Raw genomic sequence first — 26,793 nt, forward strand, 5'->3', positions numbered from 1 at the left:
GGTATTATGCTACACCCGACACCTCAAGCTTTGTACTGCCACATGTCACCTATTTTGGCCATATCAACATGCATAAATCAGATATTGCAACTACCATGTTTCCTTATTTTGGAGCGATATGTCATCACTTTACACACTATGCTTGCCACAATGGCTACTGCTAACTCAGGTTAATTAAAAAGTGTAAACCGTCAATTTTCACGTTAGTTGACACACATATTTTCCTATTTTGTGGCAACGATTCGACAAAATGTCACATAAACTCAATCAACCTCCCATGGCGTGGATTAATGCATATTACAAAATTTATTGAGGCTTAATCCTATGATTAATAAAATCTCCCCTACCGATAAATGTATTTTTTTCGCCATTTATTGGGTGAATCGACATGTAGTCAAGACATTGTTTGAGTGCTTAATAACATTTACTCTAAATCATTTCGTAATAATTATTAGTTGTAAACAAATGAAGAAGGTGTAGAGAGCTCTGCAATCAATATTTTTCATAGTAGCTTGCAGAAACAGGAGGTGCAACACGGAAAAAATATTTTCAAATAATGACAAAACGTGGACCTTGTACTTCCTCAACAATGCTATCATACCGATAAATACCAAAAGAGGCAGGGACTATGTTGCTATGTAGTTATCCCACTTGTTTAATTGATTGTGTAGTGTTTTGTTTTATTTGAAAATGTGGCAGCCCTTTCTATATTACTTTTTCTTTTCTTTTTTGTAATAATGTTAATAATTTTTTATGCTTTGAATTATAATTTTTTTTGTATTATTAAATTAACTAATAAAAAAGAAAAGACAAACTAAAATAATGTCGAATAATATTTTATCAAAAAATCAATTAATATGAATAAATGAACTAATGTAGTCATAGAAAATATCAGTTCAAAGAATTTTTCATACATACATATAAAAATATAGTATTATCATCGTTGTTTTGTTGATTTTCAAAAATCTTTCAACAAATTTCCTTGGGATAAGCTATGGTAAAGACTCGAATAGATAATGGTTCCTCTCGAGTTGACGGTTGTTGTGATTTGGCTATACGAGAATGTTGTCGCTAAGCTTAAGACCACCAAGGGTTGGTCTAAAGAAATTAAATGCAATATCGACGTTATGCAAAGGTGCCCCCTATCCCATACCCTTTTTGGCATTTACATTGATGAGCTAAAAGAGTGGTTGGAAGCTACATGATGCAATGGCCCCAAGCTTGCTAGTATGGTCATTACTCTTCTCCTTTATGTTGATGATATCTTCCTCCTAACCAAAATCCATCATGATCTCGACAAGCAACATAAAATCCTCCATGATCATTGCTCGAGAATGGGTATGACTATTAATACAAACAAGACTAAAGTCATGATAGTTAAATCCAAAAAGATCAATCATGATAATTTCATATATGATAAAAATTACTTGGATAAGTTTTCTTCATACAAATATTTATGTATTGACATTAATCATCAACTCAACTGGAATTATAACATTGAGAAAAAGATTATTTGAGGATGGAAAACTTATTATGAGCTTGAAAACAATCGTAAGTCGATTGACCTTTAGGTTTGGAGTAAAAAAGAACTCCTCTTTGAGACTCTTGTCAGCCCTACTATTTTATATGGTTGTGAGGTTTGGGGTTGTAGTATGTCTAGAGAATCACGAAGGAAGATTGAATAAAGAAATTTATAACCTACAACCTTAAGATTAAAGGAAATACTCCCTATCATATCCTCTTGATTGAAGCTAGTCTTTCCCCCATTGAAAACATGGCTATGTTTAGGTATCTGTTGTATAAGAAGAAGTTTTACATGGAAGGCAAGAAGTTCCCCAAAAGTGCTTCTAACTCTAGTCAAAACCCCCACCTTCGGCTCAAGCGAGCATGGCACAAGGATGTCCAAGTTTGGCTCGACCATTGTCGGATAAAAGAGGACATCATCTTAGAGAATAAGGATAATATTAAAAATACTACTACTTCCAAATTTAAGGATAATTTGTGGGATGATGAGGAGCTAAAGGGGAAAGGGAAGTTGAGATATTATAAAGAGGTAATGAACCCCACTCTTACTAACTAGAATTATGTTTTTCTTTACCAATCCTAATAAGAAAATGAACATTGTGAATATAAGAATCAATTCTTATGAGCTTCGAAGTGAAACCAAGTGTGGGTCTATTCCCATAACACTTTTGGGATGAAATAATTTGTCGCATTTTTTATACTAAAAGGGTTGAAGATGAAAAGCACATTATCTTGGATTACAAGGTTCTCATTTCCAATACATTTGTCACACTACCAACCTTCTTGACTTGTTAAACAAAACTATTGTGATTTAAAAACGTTTATTCCCCTTCATTTTATTATAAAAATAAAATATTAAAGATTATGAATTAATTTCTTACTTTCTTAAGATCCAACATACCACATTGGTGTTTGTAGAAGTTAATCATCTTCATCTAATATATTTAAAAATAAAAACATAAATGTTAATACGAAATAAAATATATTATTAAATTTAAAAAACAATAATATTAATTAATAATAAATTTAATGTAAATTATTAAATTATATATAGAAATAAAGATAATAAGTTTTTTTTTTTATAAATTAACATTTTTTGATAATATAATATATTAGAATAATAATATAATAAATCAAATATATTATCGAAGATTAAAAAATAACTGATAATAATTAATAATAAATTTAATGTTAACTATGAAATCATTTATAAAAATAAAAATAAGATAATATTTTATAATTTAACCCTTTTTCATAAATTAAATTGAAAGTATTATGAATGAAGCAGAAAAGAATACGACATTTAAAATACCATTCAATCTACAGTTCGAGACATTTATTATTTTTTTTAAATTTAAAATAAATAAGAAAAATAATTCGTAATAAAGCTTTTCAATAATTACAAGTTACAATCATTAGCTGTATCGAGACTTCAACACAGATTGCACATTTCCAGCCCTCATCACCAATAACTTCTGGTGCTGGTGCATCGCATAAAGCCACGGTGTACTTCACGCCACCTGTTGAGGCCACGGTGTACTTCAATCCAGCTGCTGCTGTATCTGTGGTTGTCCGTCTATATATACAAACACGAAACACTCTTGAAGCTGTGTCAGCTGCCCCAGGCCCTCTATTCTTTTTAACTTACAACACATACCAACCCTGATCTTCTTCAAAGATATTAACCTTTCAAGACACGGCAGCTCCTCCAACTCTTTACACCTAGAGATTCTTAATTCTTGAAGGCTTGTAAGATTATAAAGCCCTTCCATTTTCCTCAGTTTGTCACATTGTTGCACAAACAGTTTTATGAGTGTTGGTGGCAGTGCTCCAACCTCCACCAGATCATTGCAACCATCGATGTAGAGATGTTTAAGGCTGGGACAAACACCCTCAACCAAACATATCTTCGATATTTTTGTTCTCTCCAGCTCTGAGTATTCCAGTCGGGACAGTGCTCCTTCCACCCCGCTTTTCAATGGCAGCTCGCGTATCGGACATCTTTTTACTGTTAACTTTACCAGGTTGCTCAATTTCTCCATTTGAGCCGGTAAGGACTCTATTCCACATTCCTCTATCTCCAACTCTGACAGCTGAGTCAGCAGTCCCAACGAATCGGGCAAAGATTTCAGTTCTCTGCAATAGACGAGCTTCATGTGCTTCAATCTGCTCAGGTGACCCAGCGAACATGGCAGTTCTTTCAAGGAATGGCTTCCCACAGTAAGGACTTCCAGATTCCTGAGGTTTCCGATATCCTCAGGCAATTTTTGTAAATTTGTATGCTGCAGATGTAATTCTTCCAGGGACTGTTGATGTGTAACTTGCCAAGGCAACATTTCCATACGAACAGAACTCAAATTCAAATATTCAAGAGAACGGACATGTGCAAATGTTTCATTGGATATGGTCAACCCTGAGCAGTTGTAGAGATTCAGATATTTAAGGCGAATTAAATTGCCGAAGGAATTTGGAAGCATTTGCAAACTCCAGGAAGAACTGAGATCAAGGTGCACGAGATTTGTTAAGCAACCAAAGGACTCTGGTAACAGTTCGAGACGTGTAGAGTACACCACAATCTTTTCTAAGTGCTTCAGCTGACCAATGGACTTCGGAAACTCGAAAAGAGGAGACCCGAAAAGAGGAAACTCGAAAAGACGAGAATCAGAACAATGAACAGTCAATTCCCGCAACTCTAGAGGTGCCTGCAACGCAATAGTGAAATATAAGATATTTTCATCTCATTAAATAGAGCGGCAAATAATAAGAATAATAGACATGCAAACGAAGGAATCAGCGTTAACTTTCACCTGAGATTTTGTTCGCCATAGTGTACCCAATTTCTTTCCGCTCACTTCTAAGACCCTTACATTCTTCATCAGATTCAGAAGCCAGGGATGCAGGCAGTTGTCCGGACAGTCACTCCAGCGTAGCCATATCAAATCTGGCGACTTAACCCTATTCAATATGATTTTTAAATCATCACCTTCAGTTGCAACAAGTTGTAACTTACTGAAACGATACGGTGAAGGATCGATCAACTTCCTCAGGCAGTTTCCGAACACCTCTTCACACCAACTTTTCAACCATGACGACCCTTCTGCTGAAAGTCCTGGGTCCGCATTGAGGCGATGAACCGTCCTAATTCCGCGCACCTCAGTTATCACCTGTTCATTCGTTAAAAACAATCAACAAACAAATTAAACACAGCAACAGGATTCCTCTTTTCTGCTTTTGCATAATAAAGAAACCATAAACTTCTATGAATAATTCAAGCACTTACAGAATATTGTCGCCACAACTCAGCAATGTCCTTCATCACACGCCATTCACGATGCTGGATTACTTCACCTGACTTCCGCTCATCCGCAATTTGTCTTCCCAGGTCTCGCACGTGATCGTGCATTTTTATGGTATTATTTTCTGTGTCAACGTCAACGAGGCACCTGTCCTGGAGATTTGCAAGGCTCAACTGACCGTTACAGCCTGATCCATCCCATATTCTTATTGCCATATCCCTGTTCTCTCCAATGAAATAACAGGCAGTGTCTATGAACATTTGCTTTTCCTCTTCCTCCAGTGCATCGTAACTGAGTTTCAGCGTTTGCAGAATCTTATTCGGAAGTTCTATTTGGGAAAGTTTATTCAATTGCCATTCCCAATAAGATATGTCCCTCTTTCCACACAGAAGACTGCCAAAGACTTTCAAAGACAAGGGCAATCCATCACAGGCCCTGCAAAATTCATCTACCAGATCTTTGAATTCTGAAGGCGAATGAGGATCGCGAAAGGCATAAGAGCAAAAGAGCTGTTGAGAGTGTTGTTCATTGAGACCAGTCAATCTATAGATTGACGATTCTACTAATCCTGAGCTTATGAGGACATCCTTGTAACGAGATGTAACCAAAACTAGGCTATCGGATCGAAGGACGTCCATTAATGGCCTAAAAGCATTCAACTGATCTTCATCATCTACATCGTCTATAACGACTAAAGCGTGTGGAGAAGTTTTGAGAGAGGTTTTGAGCTCCTCTGTGCCTTCATCAATGTGATCTATCCGCACCTCTTCATGAACTAAGTCTTTTATTAGTTTGGTTTGCAAGGAATTCAAAGACCCTCTACTTGCATGCTCCCTAACATCAAATAAGAAGCAAGACTCACCAAAATTAGAACACTTCTTATTGAAGAGTTTTTTGGCTAGTGTTGTCTTGCCTATTCCACCCATGCCCACAATTCCCATGACCTTCACTTTTCCACTCTGCCCCTCTTGCAATGACAGGATCTTTTCAAAGTCTGCTACTTTCTCTTCAAGACCTGTTGGATTTGTTACCTCAGCCAAACCTGTTTTTCTGAGTTTTCTGAGTTCTTTAAGGACGCATTTCACGAGATCATCCAACAGCTTCCCCTCGTCACTGTAAATTCAAAATACAGCCAAAAAAACATTAGATGTATATCAATACCAGTTAGATTAATAATATGAACAGAGAGGGCTAAGAGTTCAAGTTCCAACCCATTGTAGGTTTTGAGTTCAAAACCGCTTATCTCCGAGACGTCTTTGAGAGCTTTTCTCCAATCTTCAAGCCTTTTGGGCTCGTATCTTCCCTTCTCCTCATGCACAGTTAGGGCTTCAGCATATCTTCCCTTCTGCTCATGCACAGTTAAGGCTTCAGCACCCTTAGTCCATCTAAGCTCACAAGGTTCCACATTATAAAAGACTGGGATTATAGTAGCCCCAGACTTGCATATAAGAGAAAGTTCATCAAGACACCACTTCGACTTGGCATATCCAGGAGAGAAGATGGCGATATGAGCAGGGGCGGTTCTGATGGCGGCTTCAATCTGAGGAGATAAAGACTCTCCCTTCCGCAATTCTTCCCTGTCGAAAAACGGTCGCACTCCATGAGAAAGAAGGCGATGGTAAGCGTGGCTGGCAAATGTGTTTTTAAGGTCCGGGCCACGGTGGCTGATAAACACCTCGTAGTAGTAGCCACCGGATGTGGAGGGGGTGTCTTCGGTGGGATGAACCGTGGATGTTTGCAGGTTTGCCATTGAAACAGAGATACAGGCAGAAGTGAAGCAGAGATGGATGGATTAAGTGAAGGAAAGTATTTTGGCCCTTCGCAGCAAAATTTAAACCTGTTTCACAGTCCACAGCACTTACATCTAGTCTGCAAAACAGGATGCCAGCGACGGCCAGCTGGTGGGCACACAATGGGAATTTGTCAAGTAAAGGAAGATTCCATCTGCGAAGAGCTCAATTTTCTATGAATACTTGATTGCAAGCTGGATATTATTAGGAGCATAACATAAAGCCACCCGTCCCTCACTTTTCAATGAATATTTGACTGCAATAATATTCCGTTTGCCACCGGTCGCTCGATGCTTGACTTTGGAATATGTATCCTTTAAAAAGATTCCTTTTTCCTGCCACAACACCAACACCCACACAGTTTAATATGCCCTTTTTAATTTGCATTAACAAAAGAAATTGAAATGTTTCCAAACATATTACTTTGTTATCCACTTTTCAATGATTTATTGACCATATTAATTTTAAATTTGATTAAAGGTAATATTTAAGATTTGCTCCAGTAGATAAGTGATATATTATATGGAATAATGATAATAAAGTAGTAATCTTAGTTACATTATGCTATTATTCCAATTACTATGTTTATTAACTTTTTTTATTTCTATTAACTTACTTTTATTTTATATTTTAATCATTATCTTTATTAACTCACTTTTATTTTTATTAATTTATTTTTATTTTATTTTATTTTTGTTTACAGGAAAATGATATTTTACATAATCGGGCTATAGGATTATTCTAATCACTATCTTTTTTTTACTTTTATTTTTTTGAGAAAAATGTCAGGAAAATATTTATCCAGTTAAAATTTGTGTTTGAAAATATGGTCCTTATTGGTATCACTCCAACCACAATTTCTATTTTCTTTTATTTCAGATAAAAGCTAAATAAAAAAAAATATATATTTATTTTACTCAAAAATCATGTTGAAAAGATAAAATGATAATTATTTTAATGTTATATCAAGATCTAAAATCTTACACATATCATATAAAAACAATGATACTCAAAATCCATATTATTTACAGTCTATAATGCCTTATTATGTATGGTTCACATTGTTTTTGAAATTTAAGAAGTTTTAAAATTTAAAATCAATTAAAAATATCATAATTAATATTAAAGAAAGTGTGACAAGAGTTTCACATTACTATGTTTGACATTACTCTAATTAAATGAAAATAAAAGTTACTTTAATATTTTCATATTTGAAAAAGTGTTATTCTCTCAAATATTTTAATAACTCTGAGCTATTAAGTGGAGAATTTGATTTTTCAAGCCTGGATGAAAGAGAGTTCTCTCTTTTTGGTGCTTTGCATGCTTTCTCTGCAATGAATACCAATAACATCCCATCCCAAATTTTGACCTCACCATAGTTACCATTAACAAAGATGTTATCACATTTTAAGTCTAAGTAGATTTGTGTCAGCAGACAGATAATGACTAGTCTAAACAAGACCAACACATCTATAGTGATTGAAATTTACTCTTATTCATATATTTACTTTTTTACCATAATAATTTTTTTTTTTCAAAAAAAAGCTGAATTGTGACTATAGATATAGCGTAAACACTGCAAAAATTGCCTAGCCCAGCCCTTGATTTGATTTGCCTTGCCCAACCATTGGTTTTCAGACTTTCCGGATTATAAAAGCTTTACAGAAATTCACACGGGACAGGGCTTTGTATAATTTTTTTGAATACTGAAAATGGTAATAGGAAAAGTAAAAGTTCGTTTAAACCAAACGTTTGGAAGCAAATATTCAGCATTTGATTTTCTTTTTCAAAATTTTTAAAGAAACATTGTCATGAAGCTCACCCAATTTGCAACACCAGTATATATTAAACCCATTTCTTTTGGGTCTTAGACTGTCAGGGCGGAATAATATTGGAATAACCTAATCCTGTAATAAAGGGATCCAAGTACCGATTGAATAACCTAATCATCTTGTAATAAAGGGAGATGCATTGGTTCAGAAATTTGATAAAAAAATTAGTTGAAATTTCACGATTGAATAGGGTTTTATTATGACAATATCCTAAAAAGATTTTGAATTTTGAAACCATCTGAGTTGTAAAAAAGTTGTGAAACAACCCAAATTATAGAGTCAAAATTGAGAAGTGATACAAACTGTAAATTTCTATATTACATAATTATAAGGTTAGATCAATTGGTCCACTCTCGCGGATCTCAGAGTCCTTTGAGAATAAAAATATCTTGATTTTCGTGCAAAATTTGAAAAGCTAAACTTTTAAAACTCTGAAAAGTCCAAGAGTTTATGGGTTCAACTTTCCCTACACCCTCAGTAATTTCGACATTCTCACGGATTTTAACGGTCTTTCAACCTCAAATACAAAAAATTATCTGGATTTTTATCTTAATTTGAAAAAGCTTTATATTAAAAACTTTGAAACCTTATGAATCTGAAAAGTCATACTCTGAAATCTCAGGAATCCGAAAAGTCATGGATTCAAAAAGTCATACTCTGAAACTTCAGAAATCCCAAAAATCTCATGGATTCAATACTCTAGACATTTTCATTGATCTTCACCGTTCTTCAGTCACAAATAAAAATGAAAAAAAAATGTCTAGATTTTTATCTTAATTTAAAAATCCATTTAAAACTCTGAAACATCACCAGTCCAATGTTCTAAGAACTAGTATAATCAAAATTTCTTTCCAGCTTCGTTGTTTGGAGGGATCATATAGTCGTTTGCAAAACTAATTGAAAAAGATTGTGTCTTTCAACACCTCTCTTATTATAAATTCGTAGGGCTTTCCTGTCTTAGTTGAGGCCATCTAATTTCCGCGAATAAAATATGTATGAAATTGTTTAACGGTTTGATGTGATTATGAACTTTTATATGAATACCAGATTGTGCCAGCTAACCAAGCTTTAGCTAAACCAAATGTTGAAGATAATGTAAAATATCATAGCACTTATTTTACCACTCTTTCTGCTCACATCTCTCCCGTGACGGGTGTTTTTCTTGGGCTTCAAGGACTATCTTGTTATAACATAATATAACTTTTATATGATTGCGAAAATTTTGAAAACTAACCTGGACAGACCATAACTTTTATATGATTGTGAAAATTCTGAAAACTAACCTGGATTCTAGACAGACCATAGGCCTAGCCACTGCATAGACATGCTCTCCCAGAGTTGCAGCTCCCAAATGGTTCATATTGAGTTCTAGATCTGCAATTCTCTGCAACCCAAAAACAGTGTGCGCCCCACCCTAGCTAGACTCTCTGAAATCAACGCAGCTCTCAAATGGTTGATATTGAGTTCTAGATTTGCAATTCTCTGGAACCCAGAAACAGTGTGCGCCTCACCCTAGCTAGACTCTCTGAACTCAACGCAGATACCCTTCGTGAAATACCTTGAAAAGTTGTTCCAAACCTCCAAAAACAAAGCGAAAATGGTTAAGAGAAATACCCAATATTTCTGAATCATTGATCATGAAATCAAATGAAGTACTCTTCACGGCCTTTATTAGAAATCCAATTGTTAATTCAAGGAATCTGAAATTCAAGACATAGGAAACAGTGATTTATACGTGGCCATATCTTTCGGTCACCGTAAGCTTCCCGAAAACGCATTCCCCGCTGACCAGCTCAAGTCCAAATCCAGACACATTGGCAGTTCAAGTCCAAATCCAGACACATTGACATTCCCACTGACCTACTCAACTCCAAATACATCCACATCAACATTCTCCACAACTGTACACAAGCTTTATATTTTATAAAATATTCCATATATATTATATTCTTCATAAAATTTCAAGTTATTTAATTTAAATTAAAACATATTTGTATTATTTTTGCGTTGGAAATTTTTTTTATTTTTTTAATTTAATAATTATATAATGCGTAATTTTAAAGGTTAATTTAATGGATGAAAAAGCTTATTTTTTATAAAATATTTCATATATATTATATTCTTCATCAAATTTCATGTTATTTAATTTAAATTAAAACATATTTGTATTATTTTTGTGTTGGAAATTAATTCAACGTTAAATGCATACCAAACTTATAATATGTTGAAGTGCATTGGATTGGGATATATTTAATATTAATTTTTTTATTTAAAAATGGTAAGAATTATATAATATGTAATTTTAAGGGTTAGTTTAATTGAATGAAAAATATTAGATAGAGGGTTTTTGGAAAGTTTTGCTAGGGTTGGACAATTTTCTTTTTTTTGTTGATTGGTTTTTTTAGATTTTTTTTTTTGTGGGCTTTGGTAGTTCTCGTGACTCTTTATTTGCATCCAATACTTGGGTTGGATGGTGTTGTTTTAGGTTGCGTCATTTTTTGGGGGTGTGTGCGGGGAGTTGAGAGAGTAGGCTCAATTGTGGTTGTCTCCTGTCACAAATGTCTTTGTTTTGTGCCTCTTTATATGTTGGTCCTCTGTTACCATGATCGTTCATTGATCTTCTGTACTATTTCCTACCTAAGTGATTGTGTTGTGGGGTTTTATTGGGTGACTTTTTACATGGAGGTCTTTATGCTTGTTCTGTTGGGGTAGTTCGCTGATCTTTTGTACTATTTCCTACCTAAGTGATTGTGTTGTGAGTTTTTATTGGGTGACTCATGGAGGCCTTTATGCTTGTTTAGTTGGGGCCTTAATAGTTTTGGGCGATATTTTTTATGGCCCCTTTGAAGTCGTTTTGGGCTATTTTTTTTTATGGCCCCTTTAGAGTTTTTTCATTGTGAGGCATGCCTGCCTTTTTTGGTTTTGTGAGTTGGCCTTTTGTTTGATTGATTGAACATATTAACCTCATGTGGGATTGAAGAAAATCCCAAGGAATGGACTATAGGTGCATATACAAAATGATGTTGCAATGATGTAGCTGTTTTTCCTTCAAATCCAATTTATGAATGAAAATACTTCTGTTTTTCTAAGAAAAAAAGGGTTAGTTTCCATCATTAAAGCACTTGCTAATGGGAGTTCACGGGGTCAATTATTCTTGATGTTCCTAGGGTTAGGCTTTGCTAATGAGGCAATGAGAGGTGATCCCTTTAGGTGGATCTATCTATGTAGTGACCATTAAGAATGGAATTTGACAAGAAAATTGCACCTGAGTAGATTTGCTTGTCAAATACAATTAAAAATTTGCAAAACCTTCAAGATCCTTCTTTAAAATTGTGAAGACAGATCACAAAGGTGTGAAAACGGTGAAATTTAAATGGTGAGTCCATTTTGAAATTCCAACCCTAGCATGTTTGTAACCCACACATAAAAAATAATAATATATAATATATTAAATTATAATACATATAAAATTTTAATCTTGAATTTTTAGATAAATATTTTAATAATATATCTAAGTGTTTAATTATAATAAATATCTTATACTTATTATAAATAAAAATTTATTAAATTTAAATATTTTTAAATATATATATATATATATATTTCTTTATATATATATTAATAATAATAATTAAAATATATAATGGTATAAATATCTTAATATCTTAGAATTCCTTTCCTCTTATCAAAATGAGCTAATCCAATTTATTTAAATTAAATTTAATATAATTACCATTCGTAATATATATAATATAGACATTAAATCTGAATGTAAACATTAAATCAAAAATGTCATCCCAGTAATTATCAAAAATGTCATCCCATAATACCTATTACCAATGATTATTACAGGCCCTAACATCCTTTTGTCGCAAAGCAATTCTGGTTCAAAGTTCTGAGGGTTTACTATGCACCTTGTTCTCAATAAATCAGAGCTTGATGGCTAAAGAGAAACGTGTAGAAAGTCTATGACTGCAAGCTGGATCTCAGTATCACCAGTTTCATTTTTCAATAAATATTTGATTGAACAGGGATACAATGTAAAAATAAAAATAAAAAATTCATCTGCTATTACTTTTCAATTTTTTATAAATACTTAATTTGCAAACTAGACATTATTAAAAATTAAAAATACAACCACTTTTCAATGAATTTTTGACTGCAATGACATAAACTAATTTGCCACCCATAGCTGGCTACTTGACTTTGGAGTATGTATCGTTTAAAAATGATTCCTTTTTTCCTGAAACACCTCCAACGCCTGCAGTTTAATATGAGTTCCTTAATTTACATAAGGAAAGAAATTGGAATGTTTGAAAATATATTACTTTATCATCAACTTTGGGATGATATATCATATTAATTTTAAATTTGAGTAAATGGAATTTCTAGGATGTTTGGGAGTATGTAAGTGACGATGCTGTATGGAATAAAGAAGTAATCTTAGAGTATGATTCCAATCACTATTTCTATTTACTTATTTTGGTTTTTTTAATAGAAAAACGATATTTTATTTTAGTCACACTATTATTTTCACCATTATTTTTATTTTCTTTACTTTTATTCCTTTTTGATTTTTTTTATTTTTTTTTTTAAATTTGTGTTTAAAAGTATGGTCTTGATTGTTACTACAATCATAATTTTTATTTTATTTTTTTATCTCAAAGAAAAGCTAAGCTACATAAAGAAAATTTTAATTTTAATAAAAAATCATATTCAAAAGGTAAAGTCACAATTCTTTTGATGTTATGTCAAAATTTAAAATTTTAAACATTTCACACAAAAACAATGATACTCATAATCTATATTGTCTACTCTTATATATTGTTCACATTGTATATGTGGATATTGTTTTTTACATAATATAATTATTACATTTTAAATGATGTTGTTGTTTTTTTTCATATATAGAATGATGTTGTTTTTTTTTTTCAAATCCAATTTATAAATGAAAATACTTGTTTTTTTCTAGGAAAAAAAAGGGTTAGTTTCCATCATTAAAGCACTTCGCTAATGGGAGTTCACAGGGTCAATTATTCTTGATGTTCCCAGAGTTAGGCTCTGCTAATGAGGCAATGAGAGTTGATCCCTTTAGGTGGATCTGTCTATGTAGTGACCATTAAGGATGCAATTTGAGAGTTGATCCCTTTAGGTGGATCTGTCTATGTAGTGACCATTAAGGATGTAATTTGAGAGTTGATCCCTTTAGGTGGATCTATCTATGTAGTGACCATTAAGGATGTAATTTGACAAGAAAATTGCACGTGAGTCAAGGAGTGATTTGCTTGTCAAAAACAATTAAAAATTTGCAAAAAAGGACATCATCTTGGAGAATAAGGATAATATTAAAAATACTATTACTTCCAAATTTAAAGATAAGTTGTGGGATGATAAGGAGCTAGAGGGGAAAAAGAAGTTGAGATATTATAATGAGGCAATTAACCCCACTCTTACTAACTAGAATTATGTGTCTTAACCAATCCTAATAAGAAAATGAACAATGCGAAGATAAGAACCAATTATCATGAGTTTTGAAGTGAAACCCAGTGTTGGATTATTCCCATAACACCTACCAACCTTCTTGACTGGTTAAGTCAGCAAAATTATAGTAATTTAGGAACATTTCTTCCTCTTCTTTTTTATCGTAGAAATAAAATATTAAAAAATCAGAATTAATATCTTACTTTCTTAAAATCCAATAAACCACATTAATTTTAATAGAAATTAATTATCATCATATAATATATTCAAAAATAAAAATTAAAAAATATTATTAAATTTAAAAAACAATAATATTAATTAATAATAATTTAATATGAATTATGAAATGATCAATAAGAATAAAAATAAGCTAATCTTTTATAACTTAACATTTTTTCATGAATTAAATTAGCATTTAATTTACGATTCAATATCTTATTTTATTTATTTTTATTTATAAATTTAAAATAAAATAAGAAAAATAATCCGTGATAACAGGTTTTCTGCGTTAAAAAGAAGCAAGTTATTGTCTCTCTATGTGGTTGTCCGAGATGCTCCTGTATTTCACAGTCAAAACCTAAACCTATTTCACAGTACACGGCGCTTACATCTAAACTACAAAACAGGATGCCAACGACTGCCAGTGGGTGACACAATGAGAATTTGTAAAATAATGATTCCTCTGCCACCTGTCCCTCTTCTGTTAAAGTAATGATTCCTCTGGCCGGATGCCAGCGACGGCCAGCGGGTTGCTTCTTATTCCTCGCAGATCTCCCCGCAACTTGCACGTGAATGGTCCCTTGAAAAGAAAAGTTAGGGGTTGCGTGGAAAATTCCCCATTTCAACGACTTGCATTTAAATTGCGTGGATGAGAGCAAATTGAACCGAAACTAATTATGAAAGAAGTGATTATTATTATTTTATTTATTTCTTGAAAGGTGTAGATTTATTTATTTTTCATTGTTATATGTATTCCCTTGAAAAGAAAGGCGGGTGATAAAGTCAATGTGTCGTTGGAAATTTCCCCATCTCAACAACTGGAGTTTAAAAATTCAATTATTTAAAGGGTTGCTTTACATCTAGTCTGCAAAATAGGATGCTAGCGACGGCCAGCTGGTGGGAAGAGCTAACCAGCCATATATTGGGTATTTAATGCCGAAATAAGAGCACGCAAGTTAACGCGACAACACGGGAGCGGGCAATTTCGGCATTAAATAATATTTGCCCGCTCTCGTGTTATCCCGCTAACTTGCGTGCTCCTATTTTGGCATTAAATACCCAATATATCGCTGGTTAGCTCTTTCCCAGCTCGTGGACATACAATGGGAATTTGTAAAGTAATGATTCCTCTGCCACTTGTCCCTCTTCTTGCCTTCATAGAGTTACTTAGCAGGTTCCTCCTTCCTTCCTCGCAGATAAAGTCAAGGTGTCCCCTGGAAAATTCAATTATTTAATGTTTGGGCGGTCGGAGGGGACCACTTGTGAGGCCCTACGCTTTTCTGTTACCATTGAACTTCAAATTCAGACATGATTTATTCCAATTGCTTCAAGAGGTACTACAAAACGCACAATAGGGAATAAAACAAATAAAATTACAATATTCTCGATTAATCCTCGAAACTTTGGACTCCACCTACACATTCACATGGTAGTCACAACATTTTTTATTATTATGGATTGTAACTGTATGATGCGGGGACCTTAGGTGAATTGCTAGTCACAACATTTCTTTTTATTATGGATTGTAGTGGTATGATGCGGGGACCTTTTGGTTTTTTTTTTTTATAAATTTTTTGATCAATTACATTGAAATATCTATTAGAAATGAAAAAAAATAAAAATAAAAATTATTAATTCATCATTTAAATGTTTTTAAATTCGTGTAAAATGTTAAAATTATTTTTATATTTAAAAACATAAGAATAAAATATTTTTTCAAATATTTTTTTTTATATTTAAAATATAAAAATAAAATATTATAATTAAAAAAGAAAAATTATTATTAGATTTCAATCTAAAATGTATGATTACAAAACAAAAGAAATAGATGTATTGGGTATTTAGTTAATAAATGGAGCATAGTTGAATTTTACAAATTTTTTAATATTGTAATTTAATTTTTGCATGATTTTGATAAACTTTAGTAGATATTTTGGGAAATGCAAATTATAATAGTTAGATTTTAAAATTTTGAATAATAGGTGAATCAGTAATTGCAACAACAAGGTAATGGGTCCTGCAGAATTGCTGCTCGTAGTTTCTGGCTTTAGTTCCCTTCCCGTATCAATCCACTTACTTTGACCTCGACGTACACTTTTTCTCCTAAATCTATTTTCCAAAAACACAATTCAAACTCTCTTAATATAAATTTAAGAAAAAAACAATAAACCAAATTCCGATAATTTTTAACTCCACACAAATTGACACCTCAATAAACAACACCATTTCTATTTATAACTCTGTGACTTAGAAGCCCCACATAGAATGATGGCCACCTACATTGCAGGGAGCATTATAGCTTCGTGACACGGCTTCTGGTGATACATCCATTTCAGAGAAGACAAATGAAAAGAATGAGCGTTTTTTAGAAGAGAAAAGTGTGCACTACCTGTAATTTATCGTTCCATCTATTCGGACATTTTAACCATCAAGCAGGCCATGACCCAGGATTAGAAAAATTCACAACAAATCTGATTACATCATGTTTTCCACGCATCAAATTTGTACATAAATAAAATATCTATTAAATTTTTTTTTCTAAAATATTTAAATTTCTTATGGACTTATTAATTACCTTTGAAATAAGATTAATAATATTATATATAGTCTAATTTAAAATAAATATAATAAAATTTGAAATTAATAAATATATTTGAAATATTTACATAAAATTATATAGATTAATGTGTAAATAAATATAATAAAAAACTAAAATTTCAAAAAAATTATTTAAAACCAAAATTCAAAATCCACAAATAGTTATCATTTATAAAAAGTGAAAATAGCTTGTGTCATGAAGAGCAATATGACTACATATCCCTTATAGATATGTAAAAACCTCTAACCATTCCCATCACTTCAAGAAACACACCCTCTCATGCTCAATCAAAATTTATTGCACTTGTTTGAGGAAAAAACACTCCATTGTAGATATGATCGTCTTCAAGAAACATGCCCTCTCATATCCATCCAAAATTCATTGTGATGCCTTCATGCAAAATTTATTTGGGTTGCAGAGGCTTGAAATAAATGACAGGTTTACCAATATTCTCTCCACTAAACATGGAATTGACACCTTTAAAAATACTGTCCAACCTCACTATAACATCTTCCTTGTATTTAATTTATCCTTGCTTGATGTACCCTGTCATCTCCTCAAACAAATTTGGCATTAGATGAAGGTATTTCCCACACAGGAAGCCTTCATTTTGGCACCTTTCCCCACCAAGTTGAGCAGGTTTCCCAATCCAAAACGTTGCTTTCATTCCTACTCACACATGTATAATATACATTAATAAACTATAACAACCTAAGCTATAGCATATAAACTCCACTGGTATAACAATACATCATTTATAACCACCTAATTATAGCGAGAGATCATTCCACAAACTGGAATTCGAGCCTTCATATTGATGTGGTTCAAAACAACTTCCAACATGCTTCCACCAACATTACCAAGGTAGATATCGACCTCTGGGGAAGTACATGTCCAACAAACAGTACAATCATATCCTCTTTTCATATTTGTCCATTACTCATTAGCTAGCCATAATACTGTAGGATAATGGTCACTCAAAGAATCTTCTATTTCTTGGGACAACATTGTTCAAAATCTTGGCCAACACAATCTCAAGAATCAAGTCTTAATCAACCTTCTCTCTAAAATTTAAGAGATAGTATTTATGAGAGCGTTTGAAAGAGGCAAAGTAAAGCGTAAATGTAGATCTCAAAATTATAGTGGTTGTCCTCTATTTCGGTTCATATGTGGCAGAAATTCATCTCATTATCATACATGTGGTAGGCAACATGTCAGGTTAGTTCATTCCATTAATTTACATGCCATAAGACACTTGCACTACATTCATCACATCACTTGAATCGACTTCAATTTTGAATTTTTTTGAAACAAATGTGGGAAGGAAGAAATTGGATTTCACTTCTACTGCAATGGCTCGTTCCATAGATACCTTGGTAGTAGGAAGAGTGATAGGTTATCTTCTCTTAACGTATGCATTCTTACCTTATAGGTCCTCTCATGTTATTTTCCTCATGTTCTTTGAGACCCATATCTGCATCAATTCTTACTAATTATTTTGTATTTTTTTGAAGGTTAGTAGTTGGGTTTCCTTGCACTCATCTAAGGATCTAGAGGATTAGATTGGTTTGCATCTGGACATACAACTATGTTTGTAGGTTAGCGGGGTTATTTTGTTAGATATCATGGCTGTCAAACTTGGAAGGCTTGTTGATGCTAGCAGTAACTCATTCATAAGAAGAAAGAATGGAGAGAAGAAGAATAGGAAGGCATAAGAAATGTAACTATGATGACCTATGTTGCTTTCCCTGGGATGAAAGAGGAGTATGAGGATCTGAGATTGAGCCTCGGGGTTGCTGAGAAAGATTTCAAGAAAGCCTACTGTCGCCTTCTGTTGCAAGTATGGAAGTACCTGCTTGAAATAATTTCCCAAAATTTTAGCCTCAGATATTTTTAGTAGCAGTAATTCCATGATTAAAACAAAATGGCATGGTATACTTCTGACAGAAGTATGAAATCCAAAGTTTTATGGTGAATCATGTTTTTAGGGAAAAATATCTTCTAACCATTCACAGGGCATAGAAATGTTTTAAGAATCATGATCCATGTTCGATAATTTGTTTTGCATGAAAATCATATCGAACCCATATGTTTATATAATTTGGTTTCGTTATAACTCTGATGTTGATATAATCGAGTTGCAGTATAATCCTAATGTTTGAAAAGGAAATAACTATGGGACTCAATTTCACAATATCAATCAAGGTTATGAGGTAACTCAGTTGCCTATGAATAATTTTTGTAAGCCCCAGGGGATTGCTTAGTCTGTTTTAAGTACTGCCCTGTCTTATTTTCCACTTGGATTGGAAGTTAGTTTAAGTACCCCCTGTCTTATTTTTCACTTGGATTGGATTTACTCTAATCTTTTACTATCTAGTGGTTTAATATGGATGCCATGAACACCGTTCATGAATGTCTAGAAGTGTTCCTCAGCTCCTCTTAAGGATTCGTTTATGGGAAAAAATAATAAATTGCGATTTTCAGTTTATAATTTAATAAATATATGACTGTTGTGCATAAAATACATGTTAATCTGGAAGTCATCATGACATGCACTTCCTGGGAGAAAACCTAATTAACAGAAAATTGTAGGCAAGCTACTGGTTTTCAGGGTTTCACAGCCTACAAGCATCGCAGTAGACAAATTTAAATGGGCCTTGCTTGAAGCAAATCATTTAATGAAAAGTATAAAGGCAGTTGAACTAGCCCATGATAATATCAGTATTTTACATGAAAACATATGAAGAATTCAGCGTAATAATAAACTCAAAATATGCGAAAAACTCTTCAGCAAGTTAGCAACTTAGCCTGTCATCCTAATCAAGATTCTCCTTAAATCCAAAGCTTGACAAGAGGTTGAACTATTGACTTACAAATAATCTAGAATGCTGAGGAATGATACAACTTACAAGCATCCCCTTTGGCGAGCAATTCTAATTTCTACTTGAGGATATTCAGAAAACAGTTGCATCTATAGGACTCTCAAAGGCATACACAATTGTGGACTGGTCTAAGTTATGGAACTTTCCAAGGTTTCTGGATGAGTTGCAGAAATAACTGTTAAACCCTTTCTCAGTGATATCCAAGAGCATTTCATTAATTCAAAATTTCAAATATCGTGTGGACATGACTTTAGGCCCTAGGGTAGAATCGTTGATATGTGCAGATCATAGTTATCTGGATTTTTTTGGGTGGCAGTATTCTGCCATTTTGGAGATGCTAGAAAGGTAAATTGCAAGAACATTCTGTGGCTGTACTTTTTAGGAGCAGAATTAGGGGGAAATTGAGGTGATATAACCGACTACTATCACTTTGTTTTGGCGTCATTATCTGCTTCTTTCTATAGATGGTCTAGTTGGACTGTTGGACTAGTTTAAACTTTGATATATAAAACTTTCAAAGGTTTCTGAATGAGTTCAACCAATAGTTATATTAAACTATTTCTTCGCAATGTCCAATAGGATCCCATTAATTCTAATGTATGTTGGACGCTACTTCAGGGCCAAATGGCCATATGCCATTGTGTGCCAAGTTCCAACCCTCCTTTGGATGGCAGTATTTTGTCATTTCAGAGATGCTAGAAAGGTAGTATGCAAGAATATTCTGTTGCTATATGTCTTTTCATGCAGAATTCAGAAGAGAGTTACAGAGGTGAGGTCAATAATTACCATCAACCTGTTTTGGCATCGCATGTCTGCTTCTTCTATAGGTGGTAATGGATTCAAGCTCTGGAAGTTAAGTTATTATCTACCACCGTCTCTATTTAGGCCTCGGGTCCTCAAGTTACATTAACATATAGCCATATAGGTTTCAAGTTTGACTAAGGTACAAGGCAGAGGATCTTAGGCTACAAAAACACGGATTCCGGGATAGATAATGAAAGAAAATTGCTGAGACAGGTCACAGAAGCATACAGAGTTACTGTTCAGTGTTAACTTTTAAGCACTGAAGTGCAATCCATGAAGTTCCAGAACTTGAGACTACAGCCTACAGGTGATTATGAATTTATGACAGGCCGAAGAGGGCCGAGGCTAGACCAAAGCGATTGTAGAAGTTGAACCTTCTGCTTGGACCACGAAAAGGTAGCAAGCAACAAGCCAACAACAGAGTTATGTCACTGTATAAACTTAAAGAAAGAATGTAACATTACGTAGAGTCATAGACACGTCACACCAATCACAAGTGCCTGCGAGGCTGCGCACAGGCGATTATGACAGGCCAGGGAGGCTAGAGTCTAGACTCTAGACCAAAGCAATTGCAGAGATTGAAGTTTTGAACCTTCTGCTTGGACAAAAAAATAGTCGCAATCAACAAGCCAAATACCACCACAAAGGAATCAGGTTGACGACAACCAGAGTGAGCAGACATGCACCCCTCTAATAAAACCAAAAATAGCAAAGCTGCAAAACCCGCGAGACTTATGTGCAGAAAAACAACGAGTTCGGAGTGACTGTGAGACTCGAGAGTGAATGTTAAAACTTAAAATTGTAAATACCTCTGGAGTCTGGACTCTGAACACAGAAGACTAGACTGGTCACTGAACTTGAAGGTGCTGCGTCCGCCGTCACTGCGTGCACACTGTGACACTGGTGCCGCCGCCTGCGGTGCGTCGGTGGTCTGGACTCTGCGTCGACTGCTCAAGGACTCAGTCCTCACGCGGCAAGCCTCGGCCCACTGCCCACTGCCTCGGCCCTCAGGCACGTCTTCAAACTTCAAACCTTCAAACACTGTCAAACAGTAAACTGACTGCAACTGCAACTGCAAAGTTGCAAACCCAAAGTCGCAAACTGAACTCCACAAATGCCACAGCCGCACAAACAAACGCTCAGCCGACAATGTGTGCCAAAACCCTAGCCAGCAATGGTTTATAAAATATAATTTGGCTGGAACAATCGTTAAAAGGCGGTATGCGGCCCCTGGTTATCCTCTAAAACCATCAACAAACCCGTCCAACGAAAACCGTCGAACCTGAACAAATTGGTTGAAGTTCGCGATTAAGTTCGATCAGGTTGGTCAGGTTCGTTCAGGTTCGATCAAATTCGTTCAGGTTCGAATTCGCCTTTAAGTTCCAATTTCAGGTTCGTCAAATTTTGAACGTGAAGCTTCAGGTTCGCCGAACCCTGTGACTTAAACTAAGGTAATATTAAATTATATGCTCTGCAGTGGATAGCGCTGTGCCCGTTACCTTCTCATAGGGTCTCGTACCGTGCGAAAGTTACGGCACTGTTTCCGGCTCTGAAAGTATTAATATTTTAGTAATATCAGCGAACGTCCGTCTATATAAACGGAGGCGAAGAGGTGGGCCCGAGAATTTTTAATCGGGATAAGGGTTGCCTTAGGAGTTGTCTATAACGCGACTTTTTGAAAGCTTTTCCGGTGGATTTTTCCGGTCGAAATCCGACAAGAATTATTGGAATCGCAAGTTTGATAGCTAGTTTCTGCACAATGAAAGCGTCCCAGGAGTTTTTCAGGGTGCTGAATCCAAATATGCAGTTAAAAAACCATTTTAACTGCAAGAAATCAAGATTTGACCTCAATTTCTTCGCCGGATTCCGTCACCGGAATCTTCAAAAAGTCGCATTATAGACAACTCCGTTGCCTTATACCTAGTCTGCAAAATAGGATGCCAGCGACGGCCAGCTGGTGGGCACACAATAGGAATTTGTAAAGTAATGATTCCTCTGCCCCCTGTCCCGCTTCTTGCCTTCATAGAGTTACTGAGCAGGTTCCTCCTTCCTTCCTCTCAGATCTGCCCGCAATTTGCATGTGAATGGGTCCTTTGAAAAGAAAAGCAGGCAATAAAGTCAACGACTTGTGTTCAAATTGCTTTCATAGAGTTACTTAGCAGGTTGTTCCTTCCTTCCTGGCAGATCTGCCCGCAATTTGCAAGAAAAGTCGGCGATAAAGTTAGATGTTGCGTGGAAAATCCCCTATCTCAATGAGTGGTGTTTAAATTCCGTGAATAAGAACATAGTGAACAGAATCTAATTATGAAAGAGGTAGATTATTAATATTTTCTTTATTTATTGAAAGAAGTAGATTTATTTATTTTTCATTGTTCAATGTATTCCCTTGAAAAGAAAAGCCAATGATAAAGTCAAAGTGTTGCCTGAAAATTTCCCATCTCAAGGTGTTGTCTGAAAAATTCCCCATCTCAACCACTAGTGTTTAAAAATTCAATTATTTAAAGTTTGGGCGGTGGGTCGAGATCAATAAGAATTTAATTTAATTTTTAGTTTTCCACTGGGTTTTAAAAATTCAATTAGTTTTACACTGGGGTTTAAAATTCAATTATTTAAAGTTTGGGCCGCGGGTCAAGACCAATAAAAATCTAATTTTATTTTTAGTTTTCCACTATGTTTAAAAATTCAATTATTCAAAGTTTAGGTGCGACCAATAAGAATCTAATTTTATTTTAAGTTTTCCACTAGTTTAAAAATTCAATTATTTCTCATTGTTCAATGTATTTCTTGGAAAAGAAAAACCGGTAATAAAGTCAAGGTGTTGCCTCGAAAATTCCCCCATCTCAACCACCTCAACCAGTGTTTAAAAATTCAATTATTTAAAATTTGGGCGGTGAGTCACGACCAATAAAAATCTAATTTTATTTTAAGTTTTTGTTAAAAAAATAAATACAAAATGAAATGTACACACAGAAAACAACAAATTCCTGGGAGAAAAACACCATGATCCATCTGTGATCTCCATGAACGCGCTTCCCCAGATCTGGAGGTCACATGATAACCCGCCCTCAGTGTTATTTGGATTCATAATAAATGTAGTATTAACCTCTATTGTTAGCATGAAAAAATAAAAATATTTATTTGGTATTTGAATATTAATTGTGTTATGGAATATTAAAACGTAATTTTGTTACTGAAAGAAAATACAAATGTTAGACAAACAAATATTGAATAATGAAGTGAAAATCTAGCGAGAGTACTATTATGTGTTTTGGAAAAATTATGCTCAATTTTAATTATTATCTTAAAAGATAATATTAAATTATAGGTTTATGATGAAATATTTAGTAATCAAACTTTCCCAGTGTTAGTAATGTTATATGGATACTTAAATAATATAGAAAAAAATTTATCAAAAACAAAATTTAGAAAACTTAAAGTTACTTGAGTGATTTAAGATAAAGTGGAAACCTTTATCAAATTAGTAGGAAATATTCGAAGGATGATTCTTTGCCCTTGTATAAGAGGGCTTCAATTTTTGCTAGGCACAAGGCTATGTCTTTATTTCCAAGCCCATATCGTGGTGCTCTAGTTGGAGTTCATTAAGCTACAACACAATCTCACTCTTAGCTTCATTGTGTTCCAAAAGGACCTTGTTGAGTAAAGATTTAATGTTTCGATATAGCTCAATGGTGCACAAACATTGGTTTCGACTTCCCCGAGTATGATTAGGCACCCATTCAGCCACCAAAGTGAAGATTTCAGCATTAGTATACCCGTCCTGGTTTGCATCAACTTCAACATTTATTTGCTCAATTCCTTGTCAGCAAGCTCGAGGGTCTAATCCTAATAACGCTTACTACCGCTATGAGCGCAAAGGCACGTGAGCACTCCCTTCCACCTAGCTAGCTAAGCTTCTATAACTCTATGCTCTTTGTCATGTTGTTGGTAGAGGCGCAATGAAGAGGACAATGGAGGAAGTGAAAGGGATGAGATCATGGAGTGAGTGACAAAGACAGTGAAAGCTACATTGTCAGGTAAACTTGAGAGGATGGATAAGGTTGTGGTTAGAGACAATGAAAGAAACACAAGGCTTTAAGGCGCCTAAGCGGACAAACCACAAGAGACCACGAATATGCTCCAAAAGAAAAATTCAAATGCCAAAATATCAAGTATATTAATACCAAAAGAGTCCACCCATCAAATTGTTCTTGTGCATGTAAAGTACCATTGAGTAAACAGAATATGAAAATCAGAGTTCTATATTGAGAATTGTATACTTAGATGTGCCTGCCATGATGAAGGATTCCCTCTTAGGCTAAGCAAACCATGCGATGGGTTATGAATGCATACTTCCTACACGGGGGCTTCACTGGGGGAGTAATACCATAACACGTGCATTCATAGTGGGGGATATATATTGAGGGGAAACTGACATAATATATTGAGTATATAATAGGGGATAAAGGGGTTTTATATTAGGATGTATAAAAAATAGAGCTCAAAGTTAATGAAAAAATATAACGGGATATATAAAATGTTAATGAAAAAATCAATGCCTACAATATTTAATGCAGTTAGGGGTTTTTTAAATTGGGAAGGTGTATTGGGTTCATATTGGTAAGGGGTTAAATAATTTGATTTTTAGATGTATTTTCCAATATGCAGTCAAATTAAGGGTATTTTTTACTATGCCATGAATGCGTGTGCTATGGCATGGGTTCGTTGAATGACACCCCTATGACTTCATAACCTCTTGAATGTTGCTACTAAAGGAAAAGAAGCTCCCTCTAAAGTCAGTGTTAACATTGGACCTTGTAATTGAATGCAACCGAAGGAGGATGAAAGAGTCCATATAGAAATGATAACCAGGGATGCCAAATCACGAGGACCTAGACCCCACCACCCCCCCCCCCCAAAAAAAAAAAATAAAAATAAGAAATAACAAACTGAAAGTGGTAAATTCTCCTTGTAATAGGCAAGAATTTCAACAAAAAAGACCAAAATTGAATGCATCAATGTGAGAACTAAAATAGAACGAAACTTGGCTTGCTTGTTAAGAATGCTTCCATTGGAAACTTCAGAAGATCGGCCCAATCCCCTGTAGAATGAGGATCAACAAAGCAATGTTATGCAATAACGTTTCATTTTCATGTTTTCAATTATGTTATTAGGTTCAGTTCTAGATTTTTGTATTATAAATTGTTCCAACTTTTTGTATTGAACTTTCAAGTAGAAAATAATATAAAGCATCATAAAATTTTGTATTTATGTTACTAGTTTAATTTACCAAAGTAGTAATAAATATTGATATATATCTATATTTTTTATCATGATCTTTTATATTTATATATATAATAATTAAAAGAAAAATAAATAGATAAATTATACATACATTCATTTAATAGGAGGCATGCATTATATAATTTTTTTTTTGCTTGAATTGTAGTTCAGAGAGGAACTTGAGGATGCAATGGATTGCATCTAGAAAAAGATTAAAGAGGGTATGTGTGCAAGTCTAATTTACATAAACGCACTTGAATGCTTTTTAATTGTTCAAACTTGTAAAATAGTAGGTGTTCAAGTTTAATTTACATAAATGGGCTTGAATGACTTTTTTATTGTTTAAAATTTTCATTTATATAAATATTTAGACATATCTATTATGTTATTATTAGAGTTATGGGCATAAAGCGCTGGCTATTCAAGTTAATATTCTATACAATTTCTTTATGTTTAGTTGTTGGCTATAATTCTATTGAAATAGTTAAAAAATATAGATGTTCAATATGTTTTTTAAAATTATTTGAAAAAAGAATATTTATAATTATGTTTTTTAAAATTTATTATTTTAATTATATAATTTTAAAAATAAACAGATAAATAAAATAAAGTTTGATAAATTATGAAATTTAATGCTAATTTTTTTAAAAATAATATTAATTATAAAATAGGGAGTTTACAATTTCCTTTTTGATTTTTAGAAATTGCAGTAATGATTTTTAAAATATATAAAAGAAACAAAATTAAAAATTAGTAGGTATTATATAGTTTAGAAGCTTTTTCTCAATCTTTAGAAGCTCCTCCACTACTGAGAGAGTAATTGCTTTACTATTCAACTTCATTGCAATGATTTGGCGAGCAATTAATTCACTATTCTAATCCAATGCATTTTGAGGCAAATAATAATACTAGCACAATTACTTTAGTAAATGTGGTTGATATACATCTATAGGCCTTATTTTTTCCAAGATACTCACCTACATGATTATTTATTATTTGATCATTTAGATGATAATTTTATATTTGTATTCCGTAATATGAAAAGGTAAACATAATTCACATGATGTCATTTATTAATTGATAATT

General features: G+C 33.7%; 1 protein-coding gene across 2 annotated transcripts; it reads right to left on the reverse strand.

Annotated features, from left to right (window-relative positions):
• Window positions 1-2,833: 2,833 nt before the first annotated feature.
• Window positions 2,834-21,698, reverse strand: LOC149231515 (disease resistance protein RPV1-like). Of its 2 annotated transcripts, none has more exons than XM_089379212.1 (5): window positions 21,237-21,698; window positions 6,032-6,945; window positions 4,805-5,933; window positions 4,332-4,688; window positions 2,834-4,226 (listed from the first exon to the last, which is right to left on the reverse strand). In XM_089379212.1, the coding sequence occupies exons 2-5, from the start codon at window positions 6,568-6,570 to the stop codon at window positions 3,066-3,068; spliced, it is 3,186 nt and encodes a 1,061-aa protein (XP_089235338.1). In that variant the 5' UTR covers window positions 6,571-6,945; window positions 21,237-21,698; the 3' UTR covers window positions 2,834-3,065. The 2 variants fall into 2 exon arrangements, with proteins under 2 accessions (XP_089235338.1, XP_089235337.1); XM_089379211.1 differs by lacking the exon at window positions 21,237-21,698 and adding an exon at window positions 9,726-10,064.
• Between the last annotated feature and the right edge of the window lie 5,095 nt (window positions 21,699-26,793).

The sequence above is a fragment of the Pinus tabuliformis genome, chromosome J (genome assembly GCF_031772625.1).
Source record: "Pinus tabuliformis cultivar Carrire ecotype Pingquan chromosome J, CPIR1, whole genome shotgun sequence".
Taxonomy (NCBI): Eukaryota; Viridiplantae; Streptophyta; class Pinopsida; order Pinales; family Pinaceae; genus Pinus; species Pinus tabuliformis.